At 32.7% G+C, this 27,703-nt stretch overlaps 7 protein-coding genes and 1 long non-coding RNA gene across 20 annotated transcripts; 4 read left to right on the forward strand and 4 right to left on the reverse strand.

The window, feature by feature from the left end:
* Positions 1 to 129: 129 nt before the first annotated feature.
* On the forward strand, positions 130 to 4,624 carry eIF2Bdelta (eukaryotic translation initiation factor 2B subunit delta). Of its 9 annotated transcripts, none has more exons than XM_034338101.2 (10): positions 130 to 278; positions 879 to 944; positions 1,292 to 1,877; positions 1,988 to 2,874; positions 2,952 to 3,079; positions 3,160 to 3,337; positions 3,421 to 3,601; positions 3,659 to 4,313; positions 4,416 to 4,464; positions 4,532 to 4,624. In XM_034338101.2, exons 2-8 carry the CDS (start codon positions 939 to 941, stop codon positions 3,865 to 3,867), a joined length of 2,175 nt encoding a protein of 724 aa, XP_034193992.2. In that variant the 5' UTR covers positions 130 to 278; positions 879 to 938; the 3' UTR covers positions 3,868 to 4,313; positions 4,416 to 4,464; positions 4,532 to 4,624. The 9 variants fall into 9 exon arrangements, with proteins under 9 accessions (XP_034193992.2, XP_034193987.2, XP_076547149.1 ...); XM_034338096.2 differs by having other exon boundaries at positions 879 to 940; XM_076691034.1 differs by having other exon boundaries at positions 180 to 315.
* On the forward strand, positions 4,374 to 6,217 carry LOC117610546 (TGF-beta-activated kinase 1 and MAP3K7-binding protein 1). The gene is made up of 7 exons (XM_076691006.1): positions 4,374 to 4,464; positions 4,532 to 4,769; positions 4,840 to 4,972; positions 5,047 to 5,287; positions 5,377 to 5,633; positions 5,695 to 6,124; positions 6,201 to 6,217. Exons 1-7 carry the CDS (start codon positions 4,374 to 4,376, stop codon positions 6,215 to 6,217), a joined length of 1,407 nt encoding a protein of 468 aa, XP_076547121.1.
* On the reverse strand, positions 5,017 to 8,684 carry LOC117610549 (succinyl-CoA:acetate/propanoyl-CoA:succinate CoA transferase). The gene is made up of 6 exons (XM_034338109.2): positions 8,013 to 8,684; positions 7,765 to 7,917; positions 7,435 to 7,674; positions 6,959 to 7,366; positions 6,607 to 6,873; positions 5,017 to 6,528 (listed from the first exon to the last, which is right to left on the reverse strand). The coding sequence occupies exons 1-6, from the start codon at positions 8,179 to 8,181 to the stop codon at positions 6,338 to 6,340; spliced, it is 1,428 nt and encodes a 475-aa protein (XP_034194000.1). The 5' UTR covers positions 8,182 to 8,684; the 3' UTR covers positions 5,017 to 6,337.
* A 58-nt stretch (positions 8,685 to 8,742) lies between these two features.
* On the reverse strand, positions 8,743 to 13,312 carry LOC117610548 (succinyl-CoA:acetate/propanoyl-CoA:succinate CoA transferase). Its single transcript, XM_034338108.2, has 6 exons — positions 12,874 to 13,312; positions 10,741 to 10,893; positions 9,968 to 10,207; positions 9,472 to 9,876; positions 9,140 to 9,406; positions 8,743 to 9,077 (listed from the first exon to the last, which is right to left on the reverse strand). Exons 1-6 carry the CDS (start codon positions 13,067 to 13,069, stop codon positions 8,893 to 8,895), a joined length of 1,446 nt encoding a protein of 481 aa, XP_034193999.2. The 5' UTR covers positions 13,070 to 13,312; the 3' UTR covers positions 8,743 to 8,892.
* LOC143305854 (uncharacterized) lies at positions 11,728 to 13,076 on the forward strand. The gene is made up of 2 exons (XR_013063067.1): positions 11,728 to 12,567; positions 12,647 to 13,076. It is a non-coding gene; the product is annotated as an uncharacterized LOC143305854 (long non-coding RNA).
* Positions 13,313 to 13,921: 609 nt separating the features above from the next.
* Vha55 (V-type proton ATPase subunit Vha55) lies at positions 13,922 to 16,326 on the forward strand. Its single transcript, XM_034338104.2, has 5 exons — positions 13,922 to 13,942; positions 14,102 to 14,259; positions 14,681 to 15,147; positions 15,221 to 15,886; positions 15,960 to 16,326. The coding sequence occupies exons 2-5, from the start codon at positions 14,172 to 14,174 to the stop codon at positions 16,224 to 16,226; spliced, it is 1,488 nt and encodes a 495-aa protein (XP_034193995.1). The 5' UTR covers positions 13,922 to 13,942; positions 14,102 to 14,171; the 3' UTR covers positions 16,227 to 16,326.
* On the reverse strand, positions 16,255 to 20,346 carry Rlip (Ral interacting protein). The gene is made up of 9 exons (XM_034338103.2): positions 20,205 to 20,346; positions 19,893 to 20,031; positions 19,072 to 19,322; positions 18,745 to 19,006; positions 18,494 to 18,674; positions 18,104 to 18,418; positions 17,689 to 18,037; positions 17,373 to 17,626; positions 16,255 to 17,289 (listed from the first exon to the last, which is right to left on the reverse strand). The coding sequence occupies exons 1-9, from the start codon at positions 20,287 to 20,289 to the stop codon at positions 17,188 to 17,190; spliced, it is 1,938 nt and encodes a 645-aa protein (XP_034193994.1). The 5' UTR covers positions 20,290 to 20,346; the 3' UTR covers positions 16,255 to 17,187.
* A 78-nt stretch (positions 20,347 to 20,424) lies between these two features.
* LOC117610542 (uncharacterized) lies at positions 20,425 to 27,675 on the reverse strand. 5 transcript variants are annotated; one of them, XM_034338093.2, is made up of 13 exons: positions 27,614 to 27,675; positions 27,252 to 27,381; positions 26,801 to 27,179; positions 26,485 to 26,713; positions 26,296 to 26,421; positions 25,760 to 26,230; positions 25,512 to 25,700; positions 24,980 to 25,439; positions 24,272 to 24,908; positions 21,101 to 24,205; positions 20,905 to 21,031; positions 20,697 to 20,839; positions 20,425 to 20,628 (listed from the first exon to the last, which is right to left on the reverse strand). In XM_034338093.2, exons 3-13 carry the CDS (start codon positions 26,933 to 26,935, stop codon positions 20,425 to 20,427), a joined length of 5,826 nt encoding a protein of 1,941 aa, XP_034193984.2. In that variant the 5' UTR covers positions 26,936 to 27,179; positions 27,252 to 27,381; positions 27,614 to 27,675. The 5 variants fall into 5 exon arrangements, with proteins under 5 accessions (XP_034193984.2, XP_034193983.2, XP_034193986.2 ...); XM_034338092.2 differs by lacking the exon at positions 27,614 to 27,675 and adding an exon at positions 27,457 to 27,593; XM_034338095.2 differs by lacking the exon at positions 27,614 to 27,675 and having other exon boundaries at positions 26,296 to 26,418; positions 27,252 to 27,444.
* Positions 27,676 to 27,703: the final 28 nt, after the last annotated feature.

The raw sequence follows: 27,703 nt of genomic DNA on the forward strand, positions 1-27,703 counted from the left end.
ATCGGTTTTTAGACATAACAAAGTTATAAATTGAAATGTATATAATATTATATAGTATAAATACAATAATGCAATAGAAATCATGAGAAATATTTAATAAAATTATTAATGCAACATTGTATTCATAGATGGAAGCATTGTTACTATCCACTACTTTCCACAATATGACGAAGAAAATGAGTTCATGAGTAAAAATTAAGTAAAAGTGAACGATTATTTTTCTTCAGCATCTAGTATTGTTACTAAACATATATATATTTATATTTATAAGATAAAAGGTACTTGACCTGGTTATGAAGTACATCAAACCAAAAAGTATTACAATTGCAACTAAAGGCAGGTGTATATGATAGGTTAGAGAAATGAAAATTCAATGTTTATAAAATACAATAAAATCTTCATATAAAAAGATTTTATCATGTTACAAGAATTATTTATAAAGTTTTGCAGATGCTTACGTTCACATAAAATAGATTTATGCAATGTACTGTTTATTTCAACAATTAATTTATTCAACAGTCAATATTGCTTTTTACAATGCATTTTGTTAATGCCAGATAGCTGCATATTTACTTTCTGACATCTGGAATAGGATATGTATTTTAATCTTGTTATTATAAAGTTTGCAAGATTTTAAATATGTTTATTTATATTATGGTACAAGGTTTGTTTCTTGAGAATTATTCTTTTTAATGTTTAAAATATGTTATCATTGGATCATTGTTATGATATTAAAAGCTGATCACATAAGGGTACAGCTGAGCAGCTTTTATGGTGCTAAACATTAAACTTTCATTTACCTAAAAATGCCTTCCTTTTCTTTCTACCTTTAATATTCTGTTATCCGTTAATTTCTAATACTATGTTAATTTTTTCAGCTGAATATTCTTTATGTCCATGATTGAAAACTGATGCAATGATGATGGACCAAGAGGAACATGTCCGTAAATATTTATATATTTCAAATTAGTACCAGAGTTTTTTATTCTGTTCTTTTTCTATTGTAAGATTATTTTTCTAATTAATCAATACTTTTAAGAACTTACTTATAATTTAAATGTATATTATTATGTATTTATCGCATGCTTATTATGTTTAATTAAGAATTTATTTTTATAACATTATTACACTGCTAGTGTTGAGTTGTGTTTATATTTTTTATGTTTAATGCTTTCTAGCTGTCTCTTGGGTGCTGCTAAATAATTTGCTTTTTTTAATAGCACTAAGCATAATATAAAACTATAAGAAACGGTAGTAATTTAATTTTATAACAATTTCTTTTTCTTTCTAGTTAATAGAAAAAGATCAACCAAAGTGTTTCACACGTTCGGCAGCACGACATCTTCGCCGTAAGCGTTTACACGACGCTCGTAAAGCTGAAAAGCAAAAAGAAAATTTGGTCAAAGACATAGTTGCCGTATCAAATCGAGAATTCGCTACTGCAAAAAGCACAGATCAGCCAGAACTTATAACAAAGTCGAAAGCTCGGAGATTGCGAAAAAAGAATAAAGCAAAACAGCTTCAGAACTGTTGTTCGTATTGTGAATCATATTGCGAAGATTCAGCACTTGTTATTGAACCAATTAATAATCAAGAAGTTGTTAATGATAACGATACGAAAGATATAAAAACGTTAACAAAATCTAAAGCTCAGCAAATACGAAAGGATAATAAAACAGGTTGGATGCAATGCAGCTGTTATTTTTGCTGTGATACATACATTTCTATTATTGACCCAATTTTGGCGAAATATAGCAAGCCAGAAGAAAACGATTTGAGCCGTTTGACCGAATTAGTAACAGAGTTTAGTATCGTTGATGTTGAAGCGGAGATGAATCGTGTAGCGGCGGACGGGATATCAAGAAATAGCACGCACAGTACGTGATACTAATCAGGTCATCCCATAAGTAATGCGAGTATACCGGGAGTAAAATACTCTGTCTAATACTAGTATTTGTATAAATATACTGCTGCTTTTTCTTTACAGAAAACCTTGAACATAATAGCCCAATGATTACATCGTCTGAAATGACTGACAATAAAGTAAACGTCTCAGAAAAGTCGAGAGAAGAGATTAAGGCTGAACGCGAAGCCAAGAAAGCTGCTAAAGCACTTGCCAAAGCAAAAGCTAAATCTACCAAAATAGAAAGTAAAGATATTAAACCTGGCAAGGTAGAAAGTGAAGATACTAAATCCGATAAGGTTGAAAATAAAGATACTTCCGACAATAAAAGTGTACCTCTTGATAGTAAAAGAAATAAACAAAACAGTGAGATACCCGAGGATCAGGCACCTGCAGAAGGTAGAATCGAAGGTAAAAGTAAAGCGGAGTTACGAGCTGAGAGAAGAGCAAAACAAGAAGCACAAAGAGCAGCGAAGCAACAGCATTTGGAAGGAAAAAGTAAAGTGAAAAGTAAGGAGGAGTATAATAATAAATCGGTTAAGCAAATCACTGGTGAAAAAGAAGTTAAAAAGAAAATTGTAACGCCTAAAAAAATTGTCCAGAAAGATAATTCTCATGAGATAAATCTCTTTAAACATTTATATCACGAAAGAGAACAAGCTATTGTTGATGTACATTTTGTCAATTCAAGTATACATCCTGCAATAGTCAGGCTAGGTACACAGTATGAAAATAAAGTGATCGTTGGCAGTAATGCAAGATGTGTTGCACTGTTGGCCACTGTAAAACAACTTATTCAGGATTTCGAACGACCATCGCAAGCTGATTTTATTAGGGGTCTTGAAGCAACTTTACAAGAATCTATAGCATACTTGCATCATTGTAGGCCATTAGCTGTTTCTATGCAAAATGCATTGAGACACTTAAAATGGCAAATGACACAATTATCTGCTGCATTGTCTGATATAGATGTAAGTAATATTTTCAATTAAACGCATTTCTGTAAAACGCATATTTTGAAAATTTAATATAAAACGGTATTATTTAGGCAAAAAATAAATTAATTAATGCAATAGATACTTATATTCTTGAACAAATACAACTTGCCGATAAGGCAATATCAATAACCATTCAAACAAAAATATCCAATGGAGATGTTATTCTTACTTATGGCTAGTGAGTGTTCAGACATTTTTTAAAATGTTTTTATGCGTTTTATACATTGGTATTGGTAACACAACCGCTATTACTTTTAGTTCATCGTTGATTCATAAAATACTGTTAGACGCTCACACGGCGGGAAAGCAATTCCGAGTTATTGTTGTCGATGGAAGACCATGGCTCGAAGGAAAAGAACAACTTAGACGGTTAGCAAAAAGTGGAATCGAATGCTCATACATTTTAATCAATGCTTTAAGTTATGTAATGCCGGAAGTAAGTATTATCGGCACTGATCTTTTCTAACTTTAGATGAAACTTATGATATCACGACCAATAATAATATTGTTTATAAATAGGTAAGTAAAGTTTTTCTTGGTGCTCATGCGATATTAGCCAACGGCGCTGTAATGTCGAGAGTTGGTACTGCTCAAGTTGCTTTAATGGCAAGAGCCTTTAATATCCCTGTATTAGTAGCCTGTGAAACTCACAAATCTTGTGAACGAGTGCAAACAGATTCTATAGTCTACAATGAATTAGGTAAGTAAAAGAAATGAATATCCGTTTCTTTTTAAATAACTATTTCTACGTTTATAGGGAATGCAGATGAACTCGCACAAGTCTATGAAACTGGAACGAAGAAATCGTTACTTGCAAATTGGAAGACTAGAAAGTCATTGAATCTTTTAAATATCACGTACGATGTTACGCCAGCTGATTTGGTAACAGCTGTGGTCACAGAATTGGCTATTTTACCATGCACTAGTGTTCCTGTGATTTTAAGAATCAAACCATCGGAAATTTAAATGATAGTGCTTAGAAACAATGTCTGTTACACCCTCATAATATTGAAATATAAACATACAACTTTTTAAACGATCCTATAAGCTTATTTTAGTGAATCTTTTATTTGTAACTGTATTTCAAAGAAATGTCCGCTGTTTTTTTATCTATGTTTTTCGAAGAAATTAATTTATACGTTATCATTATACAGCAATTGTTGTATACTTTGAAATAAATTCGTAAAATGTAAGCTGCGAAAAAAAGTATGCGGTGGTATATTTAACCAAGTTGAAAATAAAAAAAAAAGAGAGAAAATCGATTGAACTAAAATTTAATAAATTCAAAAGAACTTTCTAAACAATCCAGTAGATTTTGACGTATACATATACATAGATGTATCCTAATGAGAAAAAATCCCACGACTGCGCATCACTGTTTGGAGGATCTGTAAATACGATATGTTACAAACGTAAGTCAAAATATATAAATCATTTGAAACAGTATTAAAATTACTATTTTTTCTTTAAAAATGCCAACTAGGGCAGAACGCCCTAATTTAATACCTTTCCAGGACACCCAGTTCAGTTGGACGGATGATTTACCAGTATGTAAACAGTCGGGTGCGTAGTGATTCACTCGTATAACCTAAAGGATGAACATGGTAATATTTCCTAAATATATCTATAGGCGTAGGATTTTCTACGAATCAAATTTATCGCGAGGATGGATATAGACAAGAAGAACATCCGTTTGAAGATTGTAGCTTTCATTGTCGTTATGATGATTCAACATTTCTTTATGGAGTATTTGATGGTCACGAAGGGACAAAGGTTGCAAACTTTGCTATGCAGCGAATGGCTGCTGAAATTTTACTTGGACAGTTGAATGGTAAATCCAGTGATGAAGAAATCAAAGAAGTTCTTAGGTAACAGAATACAACAAAAATTAATTCAAATTATATTTAATAAAGCGCTTATCATAGGAAATTATTGTAGGCAGGCATTTATAGCTGTTGAAAGAGGATACCTAGACTCCATTGGAGACCTTTTGGCTGAAAGAGCTAGCTTACAGTTTGATATACCGGATGGGTTAAATTCCTATGAAACATATCAAAAGTTTCCTCACTTGGTTAGTTGACTCGGCTTAATAATGATTTTAGAAACCTATAAATATTATTTATGAGTTTTTTTTTTTTTATACAGGTTGATAAATTAAATGCACTAAACTGTGAATTGTCAGCAGGAACTAGTGCAGTTTTAACTCTTATATACAGTGGAAAGTTGTATGTTGCAAATGTTGGTGATAGTAGAGCTTTATTATGTAAAACAGATAGTAATCAAGTTCTAAGGGTTGTACAATTAAGCGTGGACCATGATTTGAGGAACGAAGATGAATTACTAAGATTGTCTCATTTAGGACTAGACATTGATTCCATAAGACAGGGTAATTTAATAAAGTTATACACAATAATCTCTCACTACAGCCCTGTAACTAGTCAGCGACGAAATATTTTATAATAATTGAATTTAAAGGATCTCATCTTGGTAATCAAGAAAATACACGTTGTCTTGGAAACTATCTCGTCAAAGGAGGATACAAAGAATTCGAAGAATTAGCCTCTGCTGCGGCCGAACCAGTTATCGCTGAACCTGAAATTCATGGAGGAATAGAGCTTGATGATTCTTGCAAATTTTTGTTGCTTATGTCTCGAGGTCTTTATAAATCACTAGAAGAAGTAACTGGAGTAGATCAAGTTAATATAAAATTGATTAATTTTGCAGTTCAAGAGGTATAAAACAATTGAAATATTGATTGATAACAATTCGATTAATTAATTAATTAACTTTTAGTTTCAGGTGCAGTCCACTTTGACTGGAGTTGCTCAAGCTGTTGTAGATAAAGTTGTAAGAATTCATCATGACATTAATATGAGCAATTCTAAAAGTACAGTCACTACCGGTAAACGAGACGATATAACTCTTCTCGTACGGAATTTCAACTTCCCACTTCCTCATGCGTTGAAAAGTCCAACTAATCAGTCAGTTAGATTTAATCCAATTGTAGAATCTGCTCCGCCAACAACAACGTCAGAGACTTATTCGAGTACGGGTATCGCGGAAGAGAATTCAGATATGTCAACTGAATCCTCGTCTACATCAGACATGTATCCTCCTGGTGCAAGACCAACAAACAGAAATGCTAGAATCAAGCCTTATGTTAATTTCTCAGACTACTATGAAAATGTTGAGAGAAGACGTCGGGAGGGAACGTTACCTGAAGGTATTAATTTTTAGTATGATTATACGTTAAGTGTAAAATATATTTATAAATTAAAACATTATTTGTACATACATAGTGTCTTTGTATATGTGACTTTTAAATAAGAATTAAAAATACAAATCACCTTGTAAATGAACAAAAATATGCTTGATAATAGATTTCGCGTTAACAATTCATAATTTGAAGGTTGATCATCTCGAGTATTTCAAAAGTTTACAAATACTTTGTTGGATTAGTTTTAAGTCTTTCGTATGCTGCTTTCTCAAGACATTCTCTGTGATCAGGGTGAGCAATTTGAATCAGTGCATTCACTCTTTGTCGTAATGTTTTACCAAAAAGTTGAGCTACTCCATGTTCGGTAACTATATAATGGGCGTGTGCTCTTGTTACTACAATTCCACCACCTGTTTAACAACAAATGATTTTTAGTATAAACTGAACAAGATATCTTGTTACGTAAATTTAATTTCGTAATTTCGTACCGAGTTTAATTACAGGCTGGATTTTACTTTCTCCCTTGCTGGTAACCGAGGGGAATGCAATTATAGCTTTTCCTCGACCATCTTGACCCAACGCAGCACCTCGAGTAAAATCAAGTTGCCCTCCAAAACCAGAATACAATTTACAGCCTAAACTATCGGAACATATTTGACCAGTGATATCCATTTCTATGCATGAATTAATAGCAGTCATTTTTGGTTGTTGCGATATTACACGTGGATCGTTCACGTAATTGATGGCAAGCATTTCTATATAAGTAAATATTTTTATAAAGTTAAGAAAAATACTTTTAAATATTATAAATGTGGTTAAGAAGTTACACATTCAACACACCTACGAAAGGATTATTATGTAAAAAGTCATACACTCTTTTGGTACCGATAGCCAAAGAAGTGACCATACGTCCTCTATGTTTAATTTTCATTCTGTTTGAAATATTTCCCCTTTCCGCAAGATCTACCATTGTGTCGCCAAAAATTTCCGTGTGTACACCAAGATCTTTGTGATTGGCAAGAGAGCAAAGAACAGAATCAGGTATATTCCCAATACCAAGCTGTAAAGTTGCTCCATCATCCACCAGTCTTGTTGCTATGATCTTGCCAATTTCTTGTTCAATTTCATTAGGTGGAGTACTACTGGCTACGCATGGTAAAGGACAATTATATTTTACTGCCCAATCAATATGACTAGAATGAATGACCGAATCTCCGAATGATCTTGGCATGTGTTCGTTGACTTGGGCTGGGTGAGAAAAAATATTATTTTCATTTCATAAAATTGCTAACAACTATTAAATGCCTATTACTTACCAATGATAACTTTGGCTGTACTAAGAGCAGCACGCGTGCAATCCACGCTTACACCTAAAGAGCAGAAACCTCGGGCATCCGGGGAGCTGACGTGAATCAAAGCGACATCAGGAACGATTCTTGATTCATAAAAAAGTTTCGGTACTTCGTGGAGAAATATTGGGATATAATCCGCTCTGCCTTCGTTCACAGCCTCCCGAAGATTCGCTCCGATATAAAAACTTATGGATCTGAAGTGCTCTGAAATATATAATTGTTACCCAAGATTAATTTTAATCTTGACTAATTCGACTGATTTGTTACGTTCACGATAATCATAGAATGTCGTACTCTCAAATTCAGGACTTGCAAATGGTGCATCTCCTTCGAGACCCATATGAATCAATCGTACTCCACGCAAATTATTGCAAACACCATGCTCGGTCATGGCACGTATCAGTTCATTAGGTGTTGCTGCACCTCCTTGGATAAAAACTAAATGCTCTGAAATAATGAATTTAGGGTAATCGAGAGTCTCTTTAATTATAGATTAATATTAATATTGTATTTGACGAACCAAAAGTCACAAACATAAATACCTGAATTTATAATTTTCACTGCGTCTTCGACGCAAACCCATCGTGGACATCGTTTCAAGGGTTGTAAAGGTTCTCGTAATACGTATCTAACGCCAATATTAAACGGATTTTTTGGTATAATTTTCGAGAATGTTGACTCTAAATTTCGACGAAAATTAAGACTAAACATCTCGACGGAAAATGTATGGACACGTCAAATAATAATTATCCAAAAATATCTGTCGGTACTTGATTAACGATAAAATATATATATCAAATACAGTAAAATTTAGATGACACATAATCTAAAAGATTTCTTTAGTTTCAAATATCAGTTAACATCAGATCACATTAGATTCGTTGCCATCTCCACGATAAGTATTTGAACGTCGCATTTGGCGGCATTCGATTTTTCAGTTTTTCGCTATACAGTAAAACAGGTAGACAAATAATCATGATGAAATATACACATTTCATTTTTAATTTACTGATTCAAATGCCATATACTTCCAATCGTTACAGTAATTGCATTGTACAGAGGAACGTTTCTTAAATTTCATATAAAATTAATTCATTGTTATTATACACCGTTTCAGCGATATTCTTAACGTTGAATACTTATTTAAACTAAAAGATTCTTTTTTAATTTTCAAAAGCTAGTATGTCTCGTTCGTTTAAAATAAAATTAATAATATTCTTAATCGGCTTTTTTTTTTTTCTCCTCGAATCTATATTATTCTTTTCTTGGCAAGAAAAAAAAAAAAAAAAAAAAACAGTTACATGAAATCAAGAAATATTTATGGTAGTTGTTTTCAAACGCAGATCGACGTTACGCGCGTATTAACAACTATTGCAAAATGCTATTAGAAATATCCTTTGCGTGTGGCTTTTTTAGAAATGCTTATGGCGCTGGCATTACGTGCAGACGTTCAAATGCTGATTTTTCCAATGCTTCTCTGTGATCGGGATGGGCAACTTGAATCAGTTCGTACGCTCGTTGTTGAAGATTTTTACCAAACAAACTAGCAATTCCATGCTCTGTGACCACGAAACGAACGACTGCTCTGTTCGTAACGACACCAGCACCTTCGAACGATAAGTATAAATTAATATCGAATAGTTCCTCTTTAAGAATAGTTTTAACATACCTAATTTTAAGACTGGTTGAATTTTGCTAACACCTTTCGAAGTAACAGATTGTAACGCAATGATAGGCTTTCCGCAATGGTCGTCGCTGATCGCTGCACCTGTGATGAAGTCTAATTGTCCACCAAATCCGGAATACATTTTAGTTCCAATACTGTCGGAACAAATTTGACCAGTGATATCAACTTCAATACAGGAATTGATGGCTGTCATGTTTGGTTGCTTCGCTACTATCTTTGGATTATTCACGTAATTCACTACCAGCATTTCTGTAACCAATAATTCATATATTATTTTTCCATTGAATTTAATTGAACAAATAAAATGGACTTACCAATGAAAGGATTGTTGTGCATAAAGTCGTACAATTTTTGTGAACCAACGCAGAACGAGCCAACGATCCTGCCTTTGTGCATTGTCTTACGATTATTCGTGATACATCCCTTGTTTACCAGATCTACTACACCATCGCTAAACATTTCACTATGAATTCCAAGGTCTTTGTGATTGCCAAGAAGCGACAGCACCGCGTCCGGTATGCTACCGATACCCATTTGCAAGGTAGCTCCATCTCCTACTAAATTCTCAGCGATATATTTACCGATTTGCTGTTCTTCTTTCGAAGGTGTTTTTACAGGATGTACCGGAAGTTGAACGTGGTGTTCCACGGCGAAATCCAAATGACTTACATGAATGATGGCATCGCCAAATGTTCTTGGCATGTGCTTGTTCACCAATGCTGTAAGCGGTCGATTAAAAATAAGTTCTTCAAGAAAAAGTCAACAAGCATTTTTATAATAATTTAAGTAAGAATGAATTTGAAAATTTACCTACGATGTGTTTTGATTTACTCGCGGCAGCTCTTACGCAGTCTACGCTAGTACCGAGCGAACAGAATCCTTTGTCATCAGGGGGTGATACGTGTATAAGACTGATGTCTGGTTTAACGTATCCTTCGTCGAACACTCGTGGAATCTCGTGTAAGAATATTGGAATGCAGTCAGCGTGACCTGCCTGAACAGCCGGTCTTACGTTGCCCCCGATAAAGAAGCTGATAGACCTGAAATGTTCTGTATGCAAAGCGTCATAATCCATAAACGTACAACCATGCTTACGTAATCAAATTATAAAATTTTGGTACTCTGAGAAGATACGTCCCACACTTGAAAAGGGGAACTTCCCGCGTATCTCTCTCCGAGATTTCGCATATTGATAAATCGTGTCATTACGAACCTACTTATACAGATACGTCGCTTTGAGCATACAAATTTACAAGTATAATCTCCGTTACTCGCGATATAAATATATTACGGGTAGAAAAAAAAGTAAAAAGGATAAAAATGAAATTCGTCCACGTGGATTTGAACTGGCGCCCAAACAGAAGGTATTTCTTTATCAGCTTATCATCTAACAGGCGATGTAGATTTCCTGAAAACTTTAATTCTCTAGATTTGCTGTCGTACATACATGTATAGAGTAATTGGTAATAACATGATCTATCAAAATCTCACTTAAATCTCCTTGTTGAAAGGGATTAGATGTTATCTTCGATAAAGCGTACCGCAAATAAAAGCGATCGATCAACGAGATTGCGATAACGTACTTGCCATTTCCGGTTTTGCGTATGGAGCTGGGCCTTCTAGATGCATATGATACAATCGTACATTCCTAACGTCGCATCGTACACCATAATCAGTCATTGCCCTTAATAATTCGACCGGCGTCGCTGCCGCTCCCTGAACGAATACCGCTTGATCTGCAAAACAAAATTAGCAATAATAATTATTCATTTGATTCTGACTAGGAAAAAAGAAGTAAACATGGGTATATATTTTGCACGATTTATTTCTGTAACTGGGTCATAAATGATCCTGTATCTGCTATGCGAAGGTTAAATAGTATGGTAATATTTAACATTCATTCCCTTCGGTAAATTCATTCTTTGGCTGAATAGGTGGGTCAACCTTGACCTTTGCGGTCCCTCCATTTGGCAGAAAAAGAATCCATTTGAATCGAATACACGAGACACGCTGCTGTAACGTTAATAAAATTTTTAGCTAAGATTTTTATTTTATTTATATCATATAGAGAGGCTGAATTGAAATAATGTTCATCAGCAAAGATATTCAGCCGCATAGTTGCATGTTTACGTATGCGTTTCGAGGTCAATGTTTCTCGTGGTGTTCTATATTCGACAGTTCTAGCTCGGTAAACAAGTGTTTTAATAATAAATTTCTTTCATTCGAATTCGATCATCTCCGATATTACGTAATACCTAACATCGATTAGAATCGATGTAACTTTGGTTCGCGATTCAAATGATAATCACTTAATTGTCTACATTAGTAACGCATTAACTTTTAAACGGATGCAACGATAACGAAAGCTAAGTACTTGCTATGATTATAACGATCGCATATATAGAACAATGATCGTTTTGTGCAACAAAAGGCATCGTCATGAAAGGCGATACGTTTTATCATCCTTGGCGTATCTGATTCACCGTTAATCAGAAGTCATGTTGTATTCCCAATAATTCTACGATTTTCAATCAATAATATATTAATAATAAAACAATCCTTACGTTATTGGGTTATTTACCAAAACGAGCCTTCGTCATTGTTTATTTTTATTCGTCATAATAAGATAATTTTATTGATTGAATGAGACTGGAAAACGTTAAAAAACATTTTGCATTAAAATTCAACCTGACTTTGGGATTTTATAAATAAATGAAATTTAATACGTAATGAACTATTTATCTATTTAGAATAAACAATTGACTTCGTAATGTTAACGATAAGTATGCAGCTGGATACGTGGAAGAGACAAAGATCATTCTCATTCTTATACAGTGCGCAGTATAAATATAGTATTCGACGATCAATCGAAAACAAGAAATGACATAGCAATCGGAGAAACATTTTATTCATGTTTTTTATAAAGATATTCCAGCATCTGTTTCTATGCTACTACAATCCGACTCTCTTTAAGTCAATCATCGGTAATTTATGTTCGTTGAGTACATACACGGTATATAAAATACATTACGTAATGAACAATATCTTTCTAAATTAAACATGATTTAAATTCAAATGCATTCGTCAACTCGTATTCTTCGTAATTATTTTGGAACAGAAGAAACAAATCGGTTGATTTAAAATATTATTACATTAACGAACAGCGATAATATAATGTGTTGTTTAGTATACTTGAAATTGATTATTTCACGCTATAATTTAAATTAAAATAAAAGAGCGCCAAAATGACTGCATAAAATAAACATTATCCACGTACGATGCAGTCAAGTTGAATACGATCTAATGTAAAATCACTGTTTCATCTATTTTCTTTTTTAATTTTTGTTTCTTTTAAGATTTACAAATAAATTTACATAATCTCATTACATATTTTAACAGAAATGCTAAAGGTAAGATTTAATTAAAAATTATTCTAGATCCACCTTCATTTGGAAAATATTTCATTCAATTTCAAAACGTAAATATTAGATTTTACAAGACAGATGAAGAATTATGTTAAAGTAGTGGCAAACCACTAACAACTGATCCTTATTATCGCAATCCTTCGAGGTTAGTTTGCAAAAAAAATAGTTCTAATTAACACGATACTATTTTGCTAAAAGAACCAAGTGGATCAATGTTTAGTATATCGATTTAATACCGAAATGAAAATTTTTACACATGATATGTTCAAAAATATCGTCAATTAATTGTACCTGAATCTAGTTCCGCTTTCTCGATGGCTTCATCAGCAGTTTTCAGCCAACAAGGTTGTTTGTCTGGTATTGGCATAGAAGGTTCATCCACGTACGTAAAATAGGTCTTTTTCGATGATTGCAAACAAGGACGAGACGTAGTCGCCACTGTTTTAAGACTTTTTGATAGGTCGATTATACGTTTAAGAGCCGCCATGGTTCACTTTATATACTGTATTTTTCTGTCAGTGCAGCACGAGAACACAGTGTCGAGTGGAACGACGATAAAAAGAAAATTATTGACAAAGAAATTTATAAATAATGCAAGGTATAGCATTAAAAAAAAAAGAAATTAAGAAATTTTTGTACACCACTTTAAATAAAACGAACTTTTTAAATTCGCGTATATCCTCGAACCAGCCGCCACCGTGTCTCACTGCACACTCGCGCCTTCTCGGCGCGAAATTATCGGTAAAAGCAGTATGTACCACTACGGAAACCAAACTAACAATAAGATTAGGTCAAGGTTTAAAATAGACGAATTTTATGACATTTTGTTTTTTAAATCAATTAAATAAATATTAAAGTAATTAAAAATACAAAATTCGGAATAACTTTAGTCTATTACCTGATAGTAATTTTTTATATCATTGAATAATAATTAACACGCAATTTATTCTTTAAAACAAATAAAATATATAATAATTTAAATATTTGTAATATTCTTGTATAAAATTAATTACCAAATTTAGAAATATTTCTATCGAATACTAAAAATAAAGTATTTGCATTTAAATAAGCCGCGACTATGGCAAGTGGATAGGTAACTTAAATAATATCCATTTATGCAATTAAATGTCACGATTTTTCCTTGGATATAATTCTAATATATTTTTTCATATTTCATTTTTATTTCAGTTGCTTGTTTTAAAATAATTTGCTTTCAATTAAATATGAAATGAATTGCTTAGTGTAAGCCACGTGATCGCACGTGCCATTACATCTGTCTTTGTCGAGTGACTAGTATTCGCTATATTTATCAATTTGCTAAAATAAAGTTCATGTAATTTGTATTTTGTAAAACAAGGAGGTGAGATAATTAATAAAAAAGTTTATTCTTCATTCGCGTTAATATTTCTAACTAATTTCTGTTATTTTGAAGAATATGGCACTATTTTCTTTAATTTGAATTTAATTTTCGAAGTTGTCCCCACTCTTATATTTAGTCCGTCTCTTTTCATTGAAGTAGCAGCAGTAGCGAGCAGTAGTACCTTTTGCTGTTTGATCGAGGTAACAGATCAGGGAAACCGTTCGACAAAATGTATCCTAAAAATATTGGAGAACGCCAAGCCGTGAAAGAGCATGTTATGGCTGTTTCGAGAGATTTCATTTCGCAGCCACGGCTCAGTAAGTATCTACATTTATTTTAGTAAAACAGATAAATGTAAATCGGAAAAATCACAAGCATCCGACGTAAACTGGGCGTAGCAGTGGATCGATTTGCAACTAATCAGCTGATCCCAAAAGTACTTGCCTTTTAATTGTTTATGATAAATGAAAAAACTTGTTTTAGCTATTAGTATGTACTTTGAAATGTCAAACTTGTATGCTTTACCAAGTTAATTATACATCAAACTTTTCAGAAGAGTATGTTAGATCCGTCATGTGACTGTGGACAGAGATACTGATAAATTTCTTTTTATTATGCTTGCATTGTTATTAAATATATACATGTATTTGTATAAATAAAATTTTCTATGTTAATGTTTTGTAAATGATCAAATAAATTGGGAATATTAATATTTAAAATCTGTTTTTACTTTTATAGCATATAAAACAGTATCAGGTGTAAATGGACCATTGGTGATATTGGATGAAGTCAAATTTCCAAAGTTCGCAGAAATTGTTCAATTAAAACTTGCCGATGGATCGATCAGGTCAGGTCAAGTCTTGGAAGTATCTGGCTCCAAAGCAGTGGTTCAAGTATTCGAGGGTACTTCTGGTATCGATGCAAAAAATACCCACTGTGAATTCACTGGAGACATTCTTCGGACTCCAGTGTCTGAGGATATGTTGGGTCGTGTTTTCAATGGATCAGGAAAACCGATTGACAAAGGTCCTCCCATTCTTGCTGAAGATTACTTAGATATCGAGGGTCAGCCTATTAATCCATGGTCGCGTATCTATCCTGAGGAAATGATTCAGACCGGTATTTCAGCAATTGATGTTATGAATTCTATTGCTCGTGGTCAGAAAATTCCTATTTTTTCTGCTGCTGGTTTACCGCATAACGAGGTAAATATAGATAATATATATTTATTTCATTATTAATGTATTTGATTTTTTTTTTTGAACTTTCATTTTACAGATTGCTGCACAAATTTGTCGCCAAGCTGGTCTTGTAAAATTGCCTGGAAAATCAGTTCTGGATTCTCACGAGGATAATTTTGCTATTGTATTCGCAGCTATGGGTGTAAATATGGAAACTGCACGTTTCTTCAAACAAGATTTCGAGGAGAATGGTTCCATGGAGAATGTGTGCCTCTTTTTGAATTTGGCCAATGATCCAACCATTGAAAGAATCATTACTCCGCGTCTTGCTTTAACCGCTGCCGAGTTTCTAGCGTATCAATGCGAAAAACATGTTTTAGTTATACTCACTGACATGTCTTCTTATGCTGAAGCTCTTCGTGAGGTATCAGCTGCCCGTGAAGAAGTACCCGGACGTCGTGGTTTCCCTGGTTACATGTACACCGATTTAGCCACCATATACGAACGAGCTGGGCGTGTCGAAGGTCGAAATGGTTCCATTACCCAAATTCCAATTCTAACTATGCCAAACGATGATATTACCCATCCTATTCCTGATTTAACTGGATATATCACTGAGGGTCAAATTTATGTGGACCGTCAACTTCATAACAGACAAATCTATCCACCTGTGAACGTACTTCCGTCTTTATCTCGACTTATGAAATCTGCTATTGGCGAGGGTATGACACGAAAAGATCACTCTGATGTATCTAATCAATTGGTAGGTGATACCTTCTTTAAAATTATTTTTAAATCTACACAGTATTATAAAATCAACCATTATTTTCTTACAGTATGCTTGTTACGCTATTGGAAAAGATGTACAAGCTATGAAAGCTGTTGTTGGTGAGGAAGCCTTAACGCCAGACGATCTGTTATACCTAGAATTCCTTTCCAAGTTTGAGAAGAACTTCATTTCTCAAGGAGGTTACGAAAATCGTACCGTTTTTGAATCATTGGATATCGGTTGGCAATTGCTACGTATCTTCCCTAAGGAGATGCTTAAACGAATTCCTGCTAGTACTCTAGCTGAATTTTATCCAAGAGATTCGCGTCATTAATCTTTCTTATTTCTATAATTCAATTACCTTTTATGAAAAAGAAAAAAAAAAAATGTAAATGAAAGATGGTAAGAATAGAAAGGCCTGACCCGAAAAAGAATAGTAAAATGTTTATAGTATGTTGAAAATGTAAGTACGATACCAATAAAGTTATTTATGTTACCGAAACCTTAAAGAAAAATTTAAATAAAATTATTACATGTATGAAAACATTGAATATGAAGTTTGAACAATGTTGAGAAACATGTAACATTAAAAATATTTGTACAGAATTTATGCTGAAAGGGTCAGCGCCATGTTATACTATTTAACGTTGATCTTGTATGATTAATACAATTTTGATTATATTTTGTTTTGTGCAAATACTTCACTCAAAAGTGATCGTTGTAAAGTGTAATATATTCTACAGTATTAACATAGAGAAAAAAAAAAAATACGATTGTAAAATTATATTTTTTTGTCCTACATTCCACGATAAAATTTTGATTTCTGAAATATTATGCTATTTCGCCTACACAATATTGAATGTTATTTGATGTTGATAAAAGTATTTATGGATAAGCAACCGTTTGGTCTATCATTCACTCTGTTATTTTAAAATTGTATAAAATAATATACTTATTTCAAATAAACATGTAAAACATATGTAGTTTAAATACAAACATACATGCATTTGTTTATTTATACTGCTATTGTAATGATCAAATGCATGATATCTACGTAAAATATATGTATATACATTTGAAAAGTTCTAACACTATAAACAAATATATACATATACATGTTCAGTATGTTTTTCTTTTTTTATTATTTTACAAGAGAATAGAATAAGTCAAGAAAACATGATTGTAGTAACATCTTATAAACTATATATGTTCAATCTGTGCAAAACATGTTACATACCTTCACAATCTGTGTATTGTTCTTTAGTTACATTAGAATATTAATTCTTATTTAATGGTCAAGTTTTCGCTGCTAATTGATGGACTGCTAATTGAACACGGAGCTCGATGCAGGCATCTTTTTCTTCTATGATACTCCGGATCAAGGTAGTCATCTTTTTCTAAAACAAACAGGTACAATATAAATATATATTTGAAATTAGTAGAATTATGATAAGTATCGTATGATATGGGTTATATGTACTTCAAGTAATTGATTTTCTTTGACTAATTGAATCATAGCTGTCATTTCTGCTTCATTCGGCGAATGTACTCTTTCCTTTGGTTTCTTTTTCTCTGGAACACGTTCGGCTAACATTTCCATCAGTCGTTTTATTTCATTTCTTTCTTGATTTATCCGCGATTTTAGTAACGCCTGCATATTTAACAATTCTTCATAAATTAAACTCTCTCTTAATTTGTCTATAGCATTTTCAGGCTCGGATTTTGTTACTAAAACTAAAATAACATAATTACATTTAATCATTGGAAAACAATACGACGTCATTCGTGGTTCGTACCATTTTCGTTTCTTCTAGATGTACTTTCTTGTTCATTAGATTGTGATACAACTGCAGATGGCTCGGCAGAATCAACAATATCCTTGTCAAATGTATGAGTGTTTCGTTCATTTTGAACAGTATTTGTACTTGTTAAGTCTTTATTGTTTTCGGGAACATGTGCTTTATTATTTTTTTTCAATGTCAAAGTAGATGCTTGTGTTTCAGGTTTTACATGTTCTGCATCTTCTTCTTCTGTCTTTGTCTTCTGAATATTTAATTCCACCGCAGTTTCATCATTCAGTTTTACCTCTTCGTCTAAGCTTTTCTGTACAGCACCTTCCATTTTTTGAACTGTTTTATATTTTCTCTAAAAAGATAAATGGAACTTAATAAGTTCTAGTATAGTTTTTTATAAATATTTATAAAAACTCACCTTTAATTGCGTTATCATACGTTGGACTTCCCATAATTGCTCTTCACGCGATTTAGTAACAAAACCGGCGTTCATTTGCATATGTATCTGTGAAAGCAACGATTCTTGTTTAGATAATTCAGCAGCTATACTTTCTACAGTATCTGGAAGATTAACACAGCCGGCTGAAAGCGGTGGAACGTATTTTGTTAACTGTACATTCGGAAACAGAGCTTTGCAATGAAGCAACAATGCTAATAAGAGTCTGTGACTCATTTGTAACACAGGACTTAACGTCATTGAAATTGTCTGAGCATTCATTTTTGTTGTCTTTTCCTGAAATCAAATTTCACATGAAACATATATATGTATATATGTGCGTGTGCATATTATACTCAGTTTTCTACATACTCGTGCTGTAATATGATCTAAATGTAGTATAACCCATGCAAGAAGAACTTTGTTACATTCAGGAAGTTGTTGAGTTAGATGTATTAATTGTGCTTCTCTTTGAGCAACGTCCTTTGTCGATGCCGCTTGTTCAAACCGAGATATCATTTCACTGTTGTCCAGCACAGGTTCTGGCAACTCTCTATAATAGTAAAATCTTTGTTTTCATTTCTTTTACTTGAAAGTTTGAAATGAAAATTTCAGTGACAGACCTAAGGAATAATATCAATAAACTTGTAGCTACTATGGGTTCAAATTCAGACATATTCACTGCTTCTCTATGATTGTATAACTTTTTCAAGTATTGAACTTTTGATTTTACTCCTGGAACTTTGTACAGCCCTTCTATATTCATACCATGCTCTTCCACAAAATCAATGCAATCCCTTACAACCAAGGGTAGTTCAACACCATCGTGACAGCGACTTCTTTCCACTGCTAAATGTAGACTAACACCAAACACTGGTTGTTCCTCTAAAAGAAATTTATTTAATGTAGGATTAAAAATTTTCAAAACAGATTTTCATATCTTTTTTTACCTCCAATGTCTAACCCATCTTCTCCTATATGCTTTCCTTTTTTACGGTCTTTCAATTTTTGTTTAGCTTTATCTTTCTCCTTTTCTTTACGTTTCTCTTTCTCTACATCCTTCTCATCTTTGTCCTTTTTCTTCTTATCTTTCTCTTTTTCCCCATCCTTCTCTTTGCCCTCTTTTTCTCTAGATTTTTCACGTTTCTCTTTTTTCGATGGAAACTTAAAAGCTTTGGTTTTTTTAGATTTTGAAGGACTTCTGTGAGTTAAATCATATGCTAGTTCAAGTAATAAAGTAGTTGTATATAACATATAAAACAATTAATTTATATTTCTTATTATTATCATCATAATTTACAATCTATTCATTTCTCTTTATGGTTTACTTATCACTTCTCTGAATATAAAGTACTATAACTTTTATAATAAAATATACATTTACTACAGAGATAAGGATCAAAATAATTAATAATATCAAATCATAAATATTTGTAATAAGTTTGTTCTCCATTTGAAAGGAACTGTTTTTAAAACTGTGTTAGTATGCACGAGTAATATAATCAATATAACTAATTTTACACCGATATGAAGTTTAATTAACATAACAGTGCCAACAATATGTGAAAGTTAAAGTTACTTTGTGATGCAATTTTAATTTCAAAGGAAAAGGGTCATTTGATATTCACTATAATGAAAAGTACTTAAAATTAGAAGAGATGTAAATATAACAGGTTTAAAGGATAACAGGTAAAACAGAATGGATTTTTAATAGGCAAAGAGATAATGGATTGAAAACATAATTTGTAGAAAATCTTTTGGAAAACATTACTTTGTTTCTTGATCTTCGTCAGGGGAACTTTCACCTTCTAAGGTGGCATATCCTCGATCCTTTCGATCTTTCTTCTCTTTTCGTTTACCGCCGAGAAGTTCTTTTTTGGAATGTTTTTCGTGTCCACCTTCATCGCTAACTAAAAATATATGCACACAATTTTTTTTAACGTTTAATTAAAACGTGTCATTGAATAAAAAACGATACACAGTACTTGATTATAGTAGCTCGCATGACAGATGCATAACCTTATTCGTTAAAATGTTCGTACCTTTGGAACAATTAAGTAATTTGATAAATTATGATACGTACAGTCACTTTCGTTACTTTTCTTGGCTGATTCTGATGCATATAATCCTGGAAATTCTTTTTCTACATCCGGACTTTCGAAATCCATCCTCCGTCACTTACGATACCTTAACCGACTTAAAAATCTTGGTATCAAACTATCGATTATCCCGTTCGAGTTTTTCTCTCTCGATTGTTCAAAACTGCCTTGGCGCCAACTTGATTATTATGAAAATCGAATTAATTAATTCATGTCTCGTACATCGGAAGGGAACCATGGTTTAAAAGGAAGACCATCGGCTTCTTTACTAGCCATATAAGTAAAATATGCTTGTTTAAACGATGTCGAAGGAAATTTTCCATACTCCATCGTATTCCACATTGTTCGCGCGTATAAAACACGATTTTTACGAACTTGACTATAAAATATAGCTTTTTTCATTGCGATCTATAAATAAATATAATAATAATAATTTTATGTAATATAATTCGCATATATTTGCTACAGCGATATACCTTTTGTTTCATTTCTTTTGCATTGTCAAAAGTTAAATTTGTAATTTCATATTTTGTCAGATCTAAGGGAGGTGTTTTAATTTTATGTGATTTTTCTACATCTAGCACATTCCACAAGTCAATACTCTCATTCACTGATTTTACTGTAAAAAAAATACAGTACATAATAGCATATGAAGAATCATATATGTAGAAACATTTTACTTACTTTTATCTGCATCATTAAGAACAAATCCTTTCCTATACATTAACCAGTATTGTAATTGTGGCATAAAGAAACATTTTGGTAATTTTGCAAATAGAAATCCTTCAGTTGCCATTTTCTTTAACTCGATCTAATCATTAAATAATATAAGTTGTTGTATTTAATATTTAATTTAAAGTTTATAAGAAAGAAATTATACCTGGGCTATAATCATAAAATGATCGTCAGTATCAAAATAATCTTCTTCAATATTTTCATCAGAAATATTTACATTTTCGGTATTTAAATTAGGAGATTCATTTTGTAACTGGGGATTAACATTTCTGTTTTCATACGATTGTGTATTTCGTCGGTTTTTTAGATAGCTTGTTTCATTTTCAACATTTCTATTTCCTTTATACGAGCTCCTTAGTGGATTTCCTTGTGCTAATGGATTTTTAATATTGCTTCCTTCATTTTCAATATTCCTATTTCCTTTATATGAGCTTATTATTGGATTTTCGGTGGTTCCTTGTGCTATTGGATTTTTAGTATCTGATTTCTTTCTATTAATACTACTATTCAATTTCATCTGCTGTTGTTGCTGCTGCTGCTGCTGCTGCTGTTGTTGTTGTTGTTGTTTGTTACTTAATTGTTTTCGTTGTCCTTTTTGATTCGTTGATTTACTTTTAATTGACATAATTTTCTCTGAATATGATGTTTTAACACTATTATTTCGTACATTTTCATTTATAATCTCATTATTTTCTGAACCAGAATCTGGCATACAAGGTTCTTGACAACTGTGACCATCGTGTGTATCATACACCTTTTGAGGGGCATAAATCTGTCTGAATGCTTTTATTACAGCTTCCTGTCTACGTTTTTTATCACCAAGTATAATTTCTTCTGGTTTTGGCAATGGCCCAGGGGGTATATTTATAGCTGACCAATGCTTATGCGAACAAACACACGGTAATTTCTCTTCACTTGGTTCAGGCGTTTGAACCGGTGTAGACATGTGTAGACCATCTACTACTTGTGTAGGTAACGATTCAGAGTAATTCTCAGCAACACCAGTTATACAATACTTAATATCATCTATATATTCATTTTCTCTCGGAATTCTTTTCACACCTGATATCATTAATTTTGTATTTGCTACCACTGGCTTTGAGATATCCGCGACATTCATATACGGTTGTTTTTTCAACGATTTTAATTTCTTCTCACGTTCTTTCCATTTCTGTTTTTCTTCGGTGTGTTCTAATATTTTTCTTTCATATTTACATTCACAGACTGGTCTTTTGGATTGGAGTTTCGGCTGTGGCAATGAACATCCCATTTTATTAAATTTAGCACACTTTAGCCAACAAGGAATACTATCTCTGCACCTTGTAAAATAATCAATCAATCCTACATCGTTTAGCGCTAGTTTCCAACGCTCTTCCGGTGGTTTCGCGTTTATTAATTCTTCTCTAACTTTCTCAAGCTCCTTCGTTGTTTGAACTTCCCCATTTTGATCTAGGGGTTGAACACCATACGTATCAACGTATTCATTACATCCGCATGAATCCTGATTTTTCGAGGTTTCTGATATTTTAGGTCCAGTATACTGCGCGAGAAACTTAAGTTGCTTATCTTTACGTTGTGTAAGGCACATATCATAAGGAGATTTTAAAAGATCATACTCAGGTACATACTCGTCGCTTCTACGTGGACTTGGAGGTGGTGTATAATAAATAACACCATCTATAACTTGCGTTTGTTTGTCATCTTCATCTTTCTTTCTCTTGAATAGCCTTTTCTGATTAACATCTTTTTTGCTACCTATAAGCCCTCCTATATTGTACATTAGTATCTTTTTCTTTGCTCTATTTTCGCGGCAAAGGCATGGTTTACCCCCTGGCCGAACTGCTATTGTTTCCGGGGGATAGTCTGGTTCACTAAGATAAACTAAAGTTTTCTTTGTTGGTAACTTTTGTTCCGATTTTGTTCTCCAACCGCAAGGACCTTTACTTGGTAACTGCTTATCTATACCTTCATCAATTTTTTCAGAATCATCTGTAGTTTCTGTATATTCATATTCTGGTTGACATTTTGTTGGAGGTTCTGCTGGAATATCAACTGGCTTAACATCAGGAGGATAAATGTCAGGAGATTTCAACATGTTTTTTAAACCATGTATATAATTTTGTCGAATTATACCAGAGTCCACATCATAAATTTGTGCATCTTTCTTTCTATCTTTTTTTGTAAACTTCTTCTTCGCATTACTTGTTTTTCTTTTCTCGATATTCGTTGATAAAACTGATCTTGACTTGAGTTGACTTGATCGTTTTGATTTTAATGCTTTTCTGTCTGGGTTATTAATTTTAATATTCTCAGGATTATTTGATTTTCGTTCAGATTTTTTACCAAGCTGACTACGTCGTGCACTTGTTCTGTTAATTTTTGATCTGTCTGATATTCCTTCCTTACTTATTTTGCCTTTAATATTAAATCTGTTACTTGCTTTTTCGTTGAACGAATCTATCTTCTCTCGTTTGGATTTTAATTTTGTATTTTCAACAGTTGGTTTAGACGTTCTCACTGTCTGATGTAATTTATTTCCATTTTTCAAATGTTTCACGGACATAGTTTTAGTACTTAACTTTCTGTAGTCATGTTTATTTTTTATTGGTTTTGAAACCCTGTGATCTTCTATTTTATCACTTTGTAGCGTTTCTTGGGATACTTTCTTCCCTCTAATTTGAGTTTCTTTTTTAATACTGGTTGATCTCGACTTCCTTTTAGCAATTTTTCCATCGCTTTTGCGTGCAGATTTCTTTGAAATTTTTCCAGAAACTTTTAAACTATCCTTTGATGCAGATTTTTCATTTCCACTTATCAATGTTCTAGACGGTACAGGCGTTGACGGCGGTTTCGGAGAACTAAGCTTTAATAAATTTTTAAAATCTGTTTCTGATTCTTTCTTCGACGGTGCTGTACGAAATATATTCCATGGATCATCATAGCCAGGATAGTTGGGATCAGGGATGAATTTTTCAGTCTTCTCTTCCATCATCCTTTTCTTTGCTGCTATAATTTCTGGACTCGTATAACATCCCGTGTCCCGTTTCTTTTCTTTTTCTTTTTTAACAGGAGGGGGCTCTTTCTCCTCTTCCTCTGACTCTGACTCTTCTATCTCTTCCTCTTCTTCTAAATCTTCTTCTCCTGGAATTTCAGATTCGATTTCTATCTTTTTTTGTGGTTTTATAGATACCCGTCTCCCAAATGGTCCCTCGCAGACAGCTCGTCCAGCTTTCGTTCCACACGGAGGACCCTAAATAACAAAATATAGTATTACTGGAATTTCCAATAGATCTAATTAAACGAAAATAGAGCATACTTTAAGTATCTCTTTCCGTAATTTTTCTTCTTCTGCTAATTCTTCTGGAGTTAAAGTATGTACAGCGCCCCAAGGTCCTCCGCAAATACCCATGCCGTGTTCATCTCCACACGGTTTAAAATCGGCAATGCTATACATTCCCTTCTTTGAAGAACCCCTCTCCTTTTCTCGTTTTTCTCTTTCAGCTCTGTGTATTCGTCTCATTATTTCTCCCCTAAATGGATTTCTTCTGCACGATTTGTCGCCTGGATACTTTTTACAAGAATATGCACCACCTTCGGATGGTCTGAATTTCTTTCCAAAGCATAAACCTTCATCTTTCGTCCATGGTATATTGTCCTGACTTAACGTTGGAGTTATATCTTTGTTAAATATTTGCTGAATCGTACAAACGCATGGTGGAACGTTTCTGGGCGGTGGAGGTGGTGGTCGCTGGACAATTCGGCGTGGCACACGTACCATGTCATCTTTCATGCCGGTAATAAAATACTGTGTTTCACCTATTTCATTCGTGACACCATTTATGACGAGATTCGAAGTAAGGACATCTTCTGAAGCTATAACTTCTAATAGATTCACTGTTGATTCTGGAGGAGTTGGTGCTGGAGAATGCATTGCCATTGATCCAATAATAGATCTACCAAACAAAAGAATTTTGTCAAATAACGAATCATCGATTTATCGATTTATCGAATAATTGGTTATTACTTGTTTTTATTATTATCTTCGGTTATCGTGTCTATCACGAAATAAGGTGCTTTTGTTTCCTTTGCTTTTAGATATGATTTTCTAGTTTGTCTACAAGAACAACAACTGTCACACGTAGGTTCTGGGAATACCAGTTTCGTTATAGCTTCTATATTTTTGATCATCTTGTTTGCTTCCCTTTCTACTTTCCGAAACTCTTCATCTACATTCTGTAACCATTCCTGCCAATGCCGAGATAAATTCTTTCTACCACTTGGATAAATCTTATTTGGTCCATCTCCAAGCTTTAGTACAGCAAAAAACCTTTCATCGCTATTAATTGGCGTTACATTTGCAACACCAGTCATTTCATATGTTACAGGACAAGTTGGTGGTTCATCGGCGGCTCCAGATATTATATAATGAACATGTTTTTCACCTAGCCAAGATTTCTTGTTTGGCTGAGGTGGTTGTAGAACTCCTAAAATATATGTTTGAAATAATGATAAGTTATCAAAGTAAATGATCGTTTTATTCATGTCTGAACATTCACCGCATAGTTTATACTGTACTGGTCCTGATTTCTCAGAGATTCCATTGATTGTAAAATCAAACAATCTATTTCCACCATACAGTGGCGGAATATCAAGGGCAACTGATTTTTCAGAATCTTGTACTACTTCCTGATTTGTATTTACTGCATTGTCACTTTCTTGTTTAAATTCTTCATTGTTACTATCTCCTATATAAATATAAACATTAAAAACTTTGGATACCATGTTTTAAAGCAATACAATGTACCTGTATCTATCATAGAAGTATCACTTTCTTCTACTGCAGTAGGATTATTAGTAGAACTAATATTTTTTTTCATTTTGACTGGATTATTGGGAGATGTATAAGCAGCATCCTTCTCTTTTACTTTAACCAGACTGTCATACTTTTGTTTTGTACTGATAGAAGTATTCTTGTTTTGCTCTTCTCTTATCAAAGTATTAGGTCTTGATCTCTTTTCAGCAACAGGATTGTGGTGAATGCTTACTATTTTATCAGTTCTGTTTTCTCTAGTTTCAGAATTCACTTCTGTTCTTTTGTAATTCGTTAAAACACAATCTTTAGGAGGTAATATTACTTTTGGTAATGGTATTAATTGACATTCTTTTTTCCAACATTGTAATTGATTATAATAGGATGGCCAGTCTGGACGTATAAAAAGTTCTTCTTCATATGGAGATCCCATCTTTTGTCTCATTGGAAGTGCAGGTGCTGTAGCTATAACATAAATAGTATAAATATATATTGTATCTCCTATAAATTAATAATGCGTTTGACATTACGTTTAGGAGGTAATTTTGGTATCGTCACGGGTGGTAATCTTTTGTGCAATTCCACGACAGCTTCTGGTAAAGTTAAAAATGCAATAGCTGATAAGATTATTCTTTCATTGCAATCATAGAAGTCTTCTGAAATTAAAGGACATATAAAGAAAAATTTCTTTTATTAATGAAATAATTTAGCACGCATACTGTATCTTTCTTCTTCAAAATAATTTCCTGTTAGTACTTTATAAACCTCTCTAAGAAAGTCTATTGCACTGCAGTTAGAAGATTCTTGTAATTTTTTAATAACATCTGGTGCAGGAGCAAAAAATGTGGATATAATTCCTATTGATAAAAGTGTTTTTTGAGTACGATTTACCACCCTTTCTGCACAATCTTGATTCATCAAACATTGTAACATCATTAAGTTCTTTATCTATTAACAAAGAATATTTATTTCAATGCAAATAATTTTAGCAATTATTATATTACATAGAATGTTGCTATTAAATGTTATATGTACTTGATCAATAGAAAAGTCTTGATACCATCCAGGAGATTTGTCTTTGGATACATTTGTGGTGTCATTATCCTTCTGCTTCACATTATCAGTATTTTCAGCTGTTTCTTCATCGTATGCTTCTTGTTTCTGTTCCATTCTGATTTTACACTTTATATGTTTCTTGTGTTTATAATAACCAATACTATTAAGGAATTTTCTTGTGTATTACATAGTTGGTTCCTTCGCTTTGTTCATGATCTTGTAATCAGTGAATTGCATTTAAAATTTCAAAGCTGAACATTCATTTATTAGACATTGTTGTTATGTGGATCTTGTTAATGGATTAGTTGAATTATAAAACCCCAAAGGGTTTATAGACTTGTATTGTTCTCCATATTTTCTGTTAAATGAAATCTTTCATTAATTATTTATAATAGATGTTTTCTAAACATATTTTACATATACCTCTTACATCAAAATTAAGTATCGGATGTTATTGAAGATGCATAGCTTGAATGAAGCATTAATGATCCTTAAAGATAATGGTATATTAAATAGTATGTTATTTTGTTAACTCCATTTGATTGTTGTTTCTGTTATACCTGTAAATTTGTTAAATATGTAATCAATGTATATGTTACTGTTAATTTAAGATTTAGTGAAATGAACATATCTACATATTATAAGTTATATAGAGTTTGTATACTGTAAACATTATTATTATCATTTGAGCTATAAATAGTTATTGTTTATTAGAATGATTTTATTATTGCTTTTTCCAATACGCTTAGTTCAATCACAACATAAATAAATATCATTTTTAGGACTTTTTACATTTACAATTTTAAAAAGTTTTCTCATATATTTATTACGGTAGTAACATCATAAATTTGTATTTGTTCAACTTTTATTTGAAACATCGTA

Source organism: Osmia lignaria, chromosome 11, assembly GCF_051020975.1.
Source record: "Osmia lignaria lignaria isolate PbOS001 chromosome 11, iyOsmLign1, whole genome shotgun sequence".
In the NCBI taxonomy this organism is placed as follows: domain Eukaryota; kingdom Metazoa; phylum Arthropoda; class Insecta; order Hymenoptera; family Megachilidae; genus Osmia; species Osmia lignaria.

Excerpts from the sequence above, each read along its gene's own strand:
- eIF2Bdelta (XM_034338096.2), top strand. The coding sequence starts at position 917 with ATGATGATGGACCAAGAGGAACAT. Across the intron at positions 941-1,291 it reads TGATGGACCAAGAGGAACAT|TTAATAGAAAAAGATCAACC; the intron begins GTCCGTAAATAT and ends TTTTCTTTCTAG. Across the intron at positions 2,875-2,951 it reads CTGCATTGTCTGATATAGAT|GCAAAAAATAAATTAATTAA; the intron begins GTAAGTAATATT and ends GGTATTATTTAG.
- LOC117610546 (XM_076691006.1), top strand. The coding sequence starts at position 4,374 with ATGCCAACTAGGGCAGAACGCCCTAATTTAATACCTTTCCAGGACACC. Across the intron at positions 4,973-5,046 it reads ATCAAAAGTTTCCTCACTTG|GTTGATAAATTAAATGCACT; the intron begins GTTAGTTGACTC and ends TTTTTTATACAG. Across the intron at positions 5,634-5,694 it reads TTAATTTTGCAGTTCAAGAG|TTTCAGGTGCAGTCCACTTT; the intron begins GTATAAAACAAT and ends ATTAACTTTTAG.
- LOC117610549 (XM_034338109.2), bottom strand. The coding sequence starts at position 8,181 with ATGTTTAGTCTTAATTTTCGTCGAAATTTAGAGTCAACATTCTCGAAA. Across the intron at positions 7,675-7,764 it reads TGCAAGTCCTGAATTTGAGA|AGCACTTCAGATCCATAAGT; the intron begins GTACGACATTCT and ends TATATATTTCAG. Across the intron at positions 6,529-6,606 it reads CCAGCCTGTAATTAAACTCG|GTGGTGGAATTGTAGTAACA; the intron begins GTACGAAATTAC and ends GTTGTTAAACAG.
- LOC117610548 (XM_034338108.2), bottom strand. The coding sequence starts at position 13,069 with ATGGCGGCTCTTAAACGTATAATCGACCTATCAAAAAGTCTTAAAACA. Across the intron at positions 10,208-10,740 it reads CGCAAAACCGGAAATGGCAA|AACATTTCAGGTCTATCAGC; the intron begins GTACGTTATCGC and ends CTTTGCATACAG. Across the intron at positions 9,877-9,967 it reads TAAATCAAAACACATCGTAG|CATTGGTGAACAAGCACATG; the intron begins GTAAATTTTCAA and ends GACCGCTTACAG.
- Vha55 (XM_034338104.2), top strand. The coding sequence starts at position 14,172 with ATGTATCCTAAAAATATTGGAGAACGCCAAGCCGTGAAAGAGCATGTT. Across the intron at positions 14,260-14,680 it reads CATTTCGCAGCCACGGCTCA|CATATAAAACAGTATCAGGT; the intron begins GTAAGTATCTAC and ends TTACTTTTATAG. Across the intron at positions 15,148-15,220 it reads CTGGTTTACCGCATAACGAG|ATTGCTGCACAAATTTGTCG; the intron begins GTAAATATAGAT and ends TTCATTTTACAG.
- Rlip (XM_034338103.2), bottom strand. The coding sequence starts at position 20,289 with ATGGATTTCGAAAGTCCGGATGTAGAAAAAGAATTTCCAGGATTATAT. Across the intron at positions 18,675-18,744 it reads TTATTGATATTATTCCTTAG|AGAGTTGCCAGAACCTGTGC; the intron begins GTCTGTCACTGA and ends TTACTATTATAG. Across the intron at positions 18,419-18,493 it reads TAGATCATATTACAGCACGA|GAAAAGACAACAAAAATGAA; the intron begins GTATGTAGAAAA and ends ATTTGATTTCAG.
- LOC117610542 (XM_034338093.2), bottom strand. The coding sequence starts at position 26,935 with ATGGAACAGAAACAAGAAGCATACGATGAAGAAACAGCTGAAAATACT. Across the intron at positions 26,231-26,295 it reads ACCAAAATTACCTCCTAAAC|CTACAGCACCTGCACTTCCA; the intron begins GTAATGTCAAAC and ends TTTATGTTATAG. Across the intron at positions 25,701-25,759 it reads TACTTCTATGATAGATACAG|GAGATAGTAACAATGAAGAA; the intron begins GTACATTGTATT and ends ATATTTATATAG.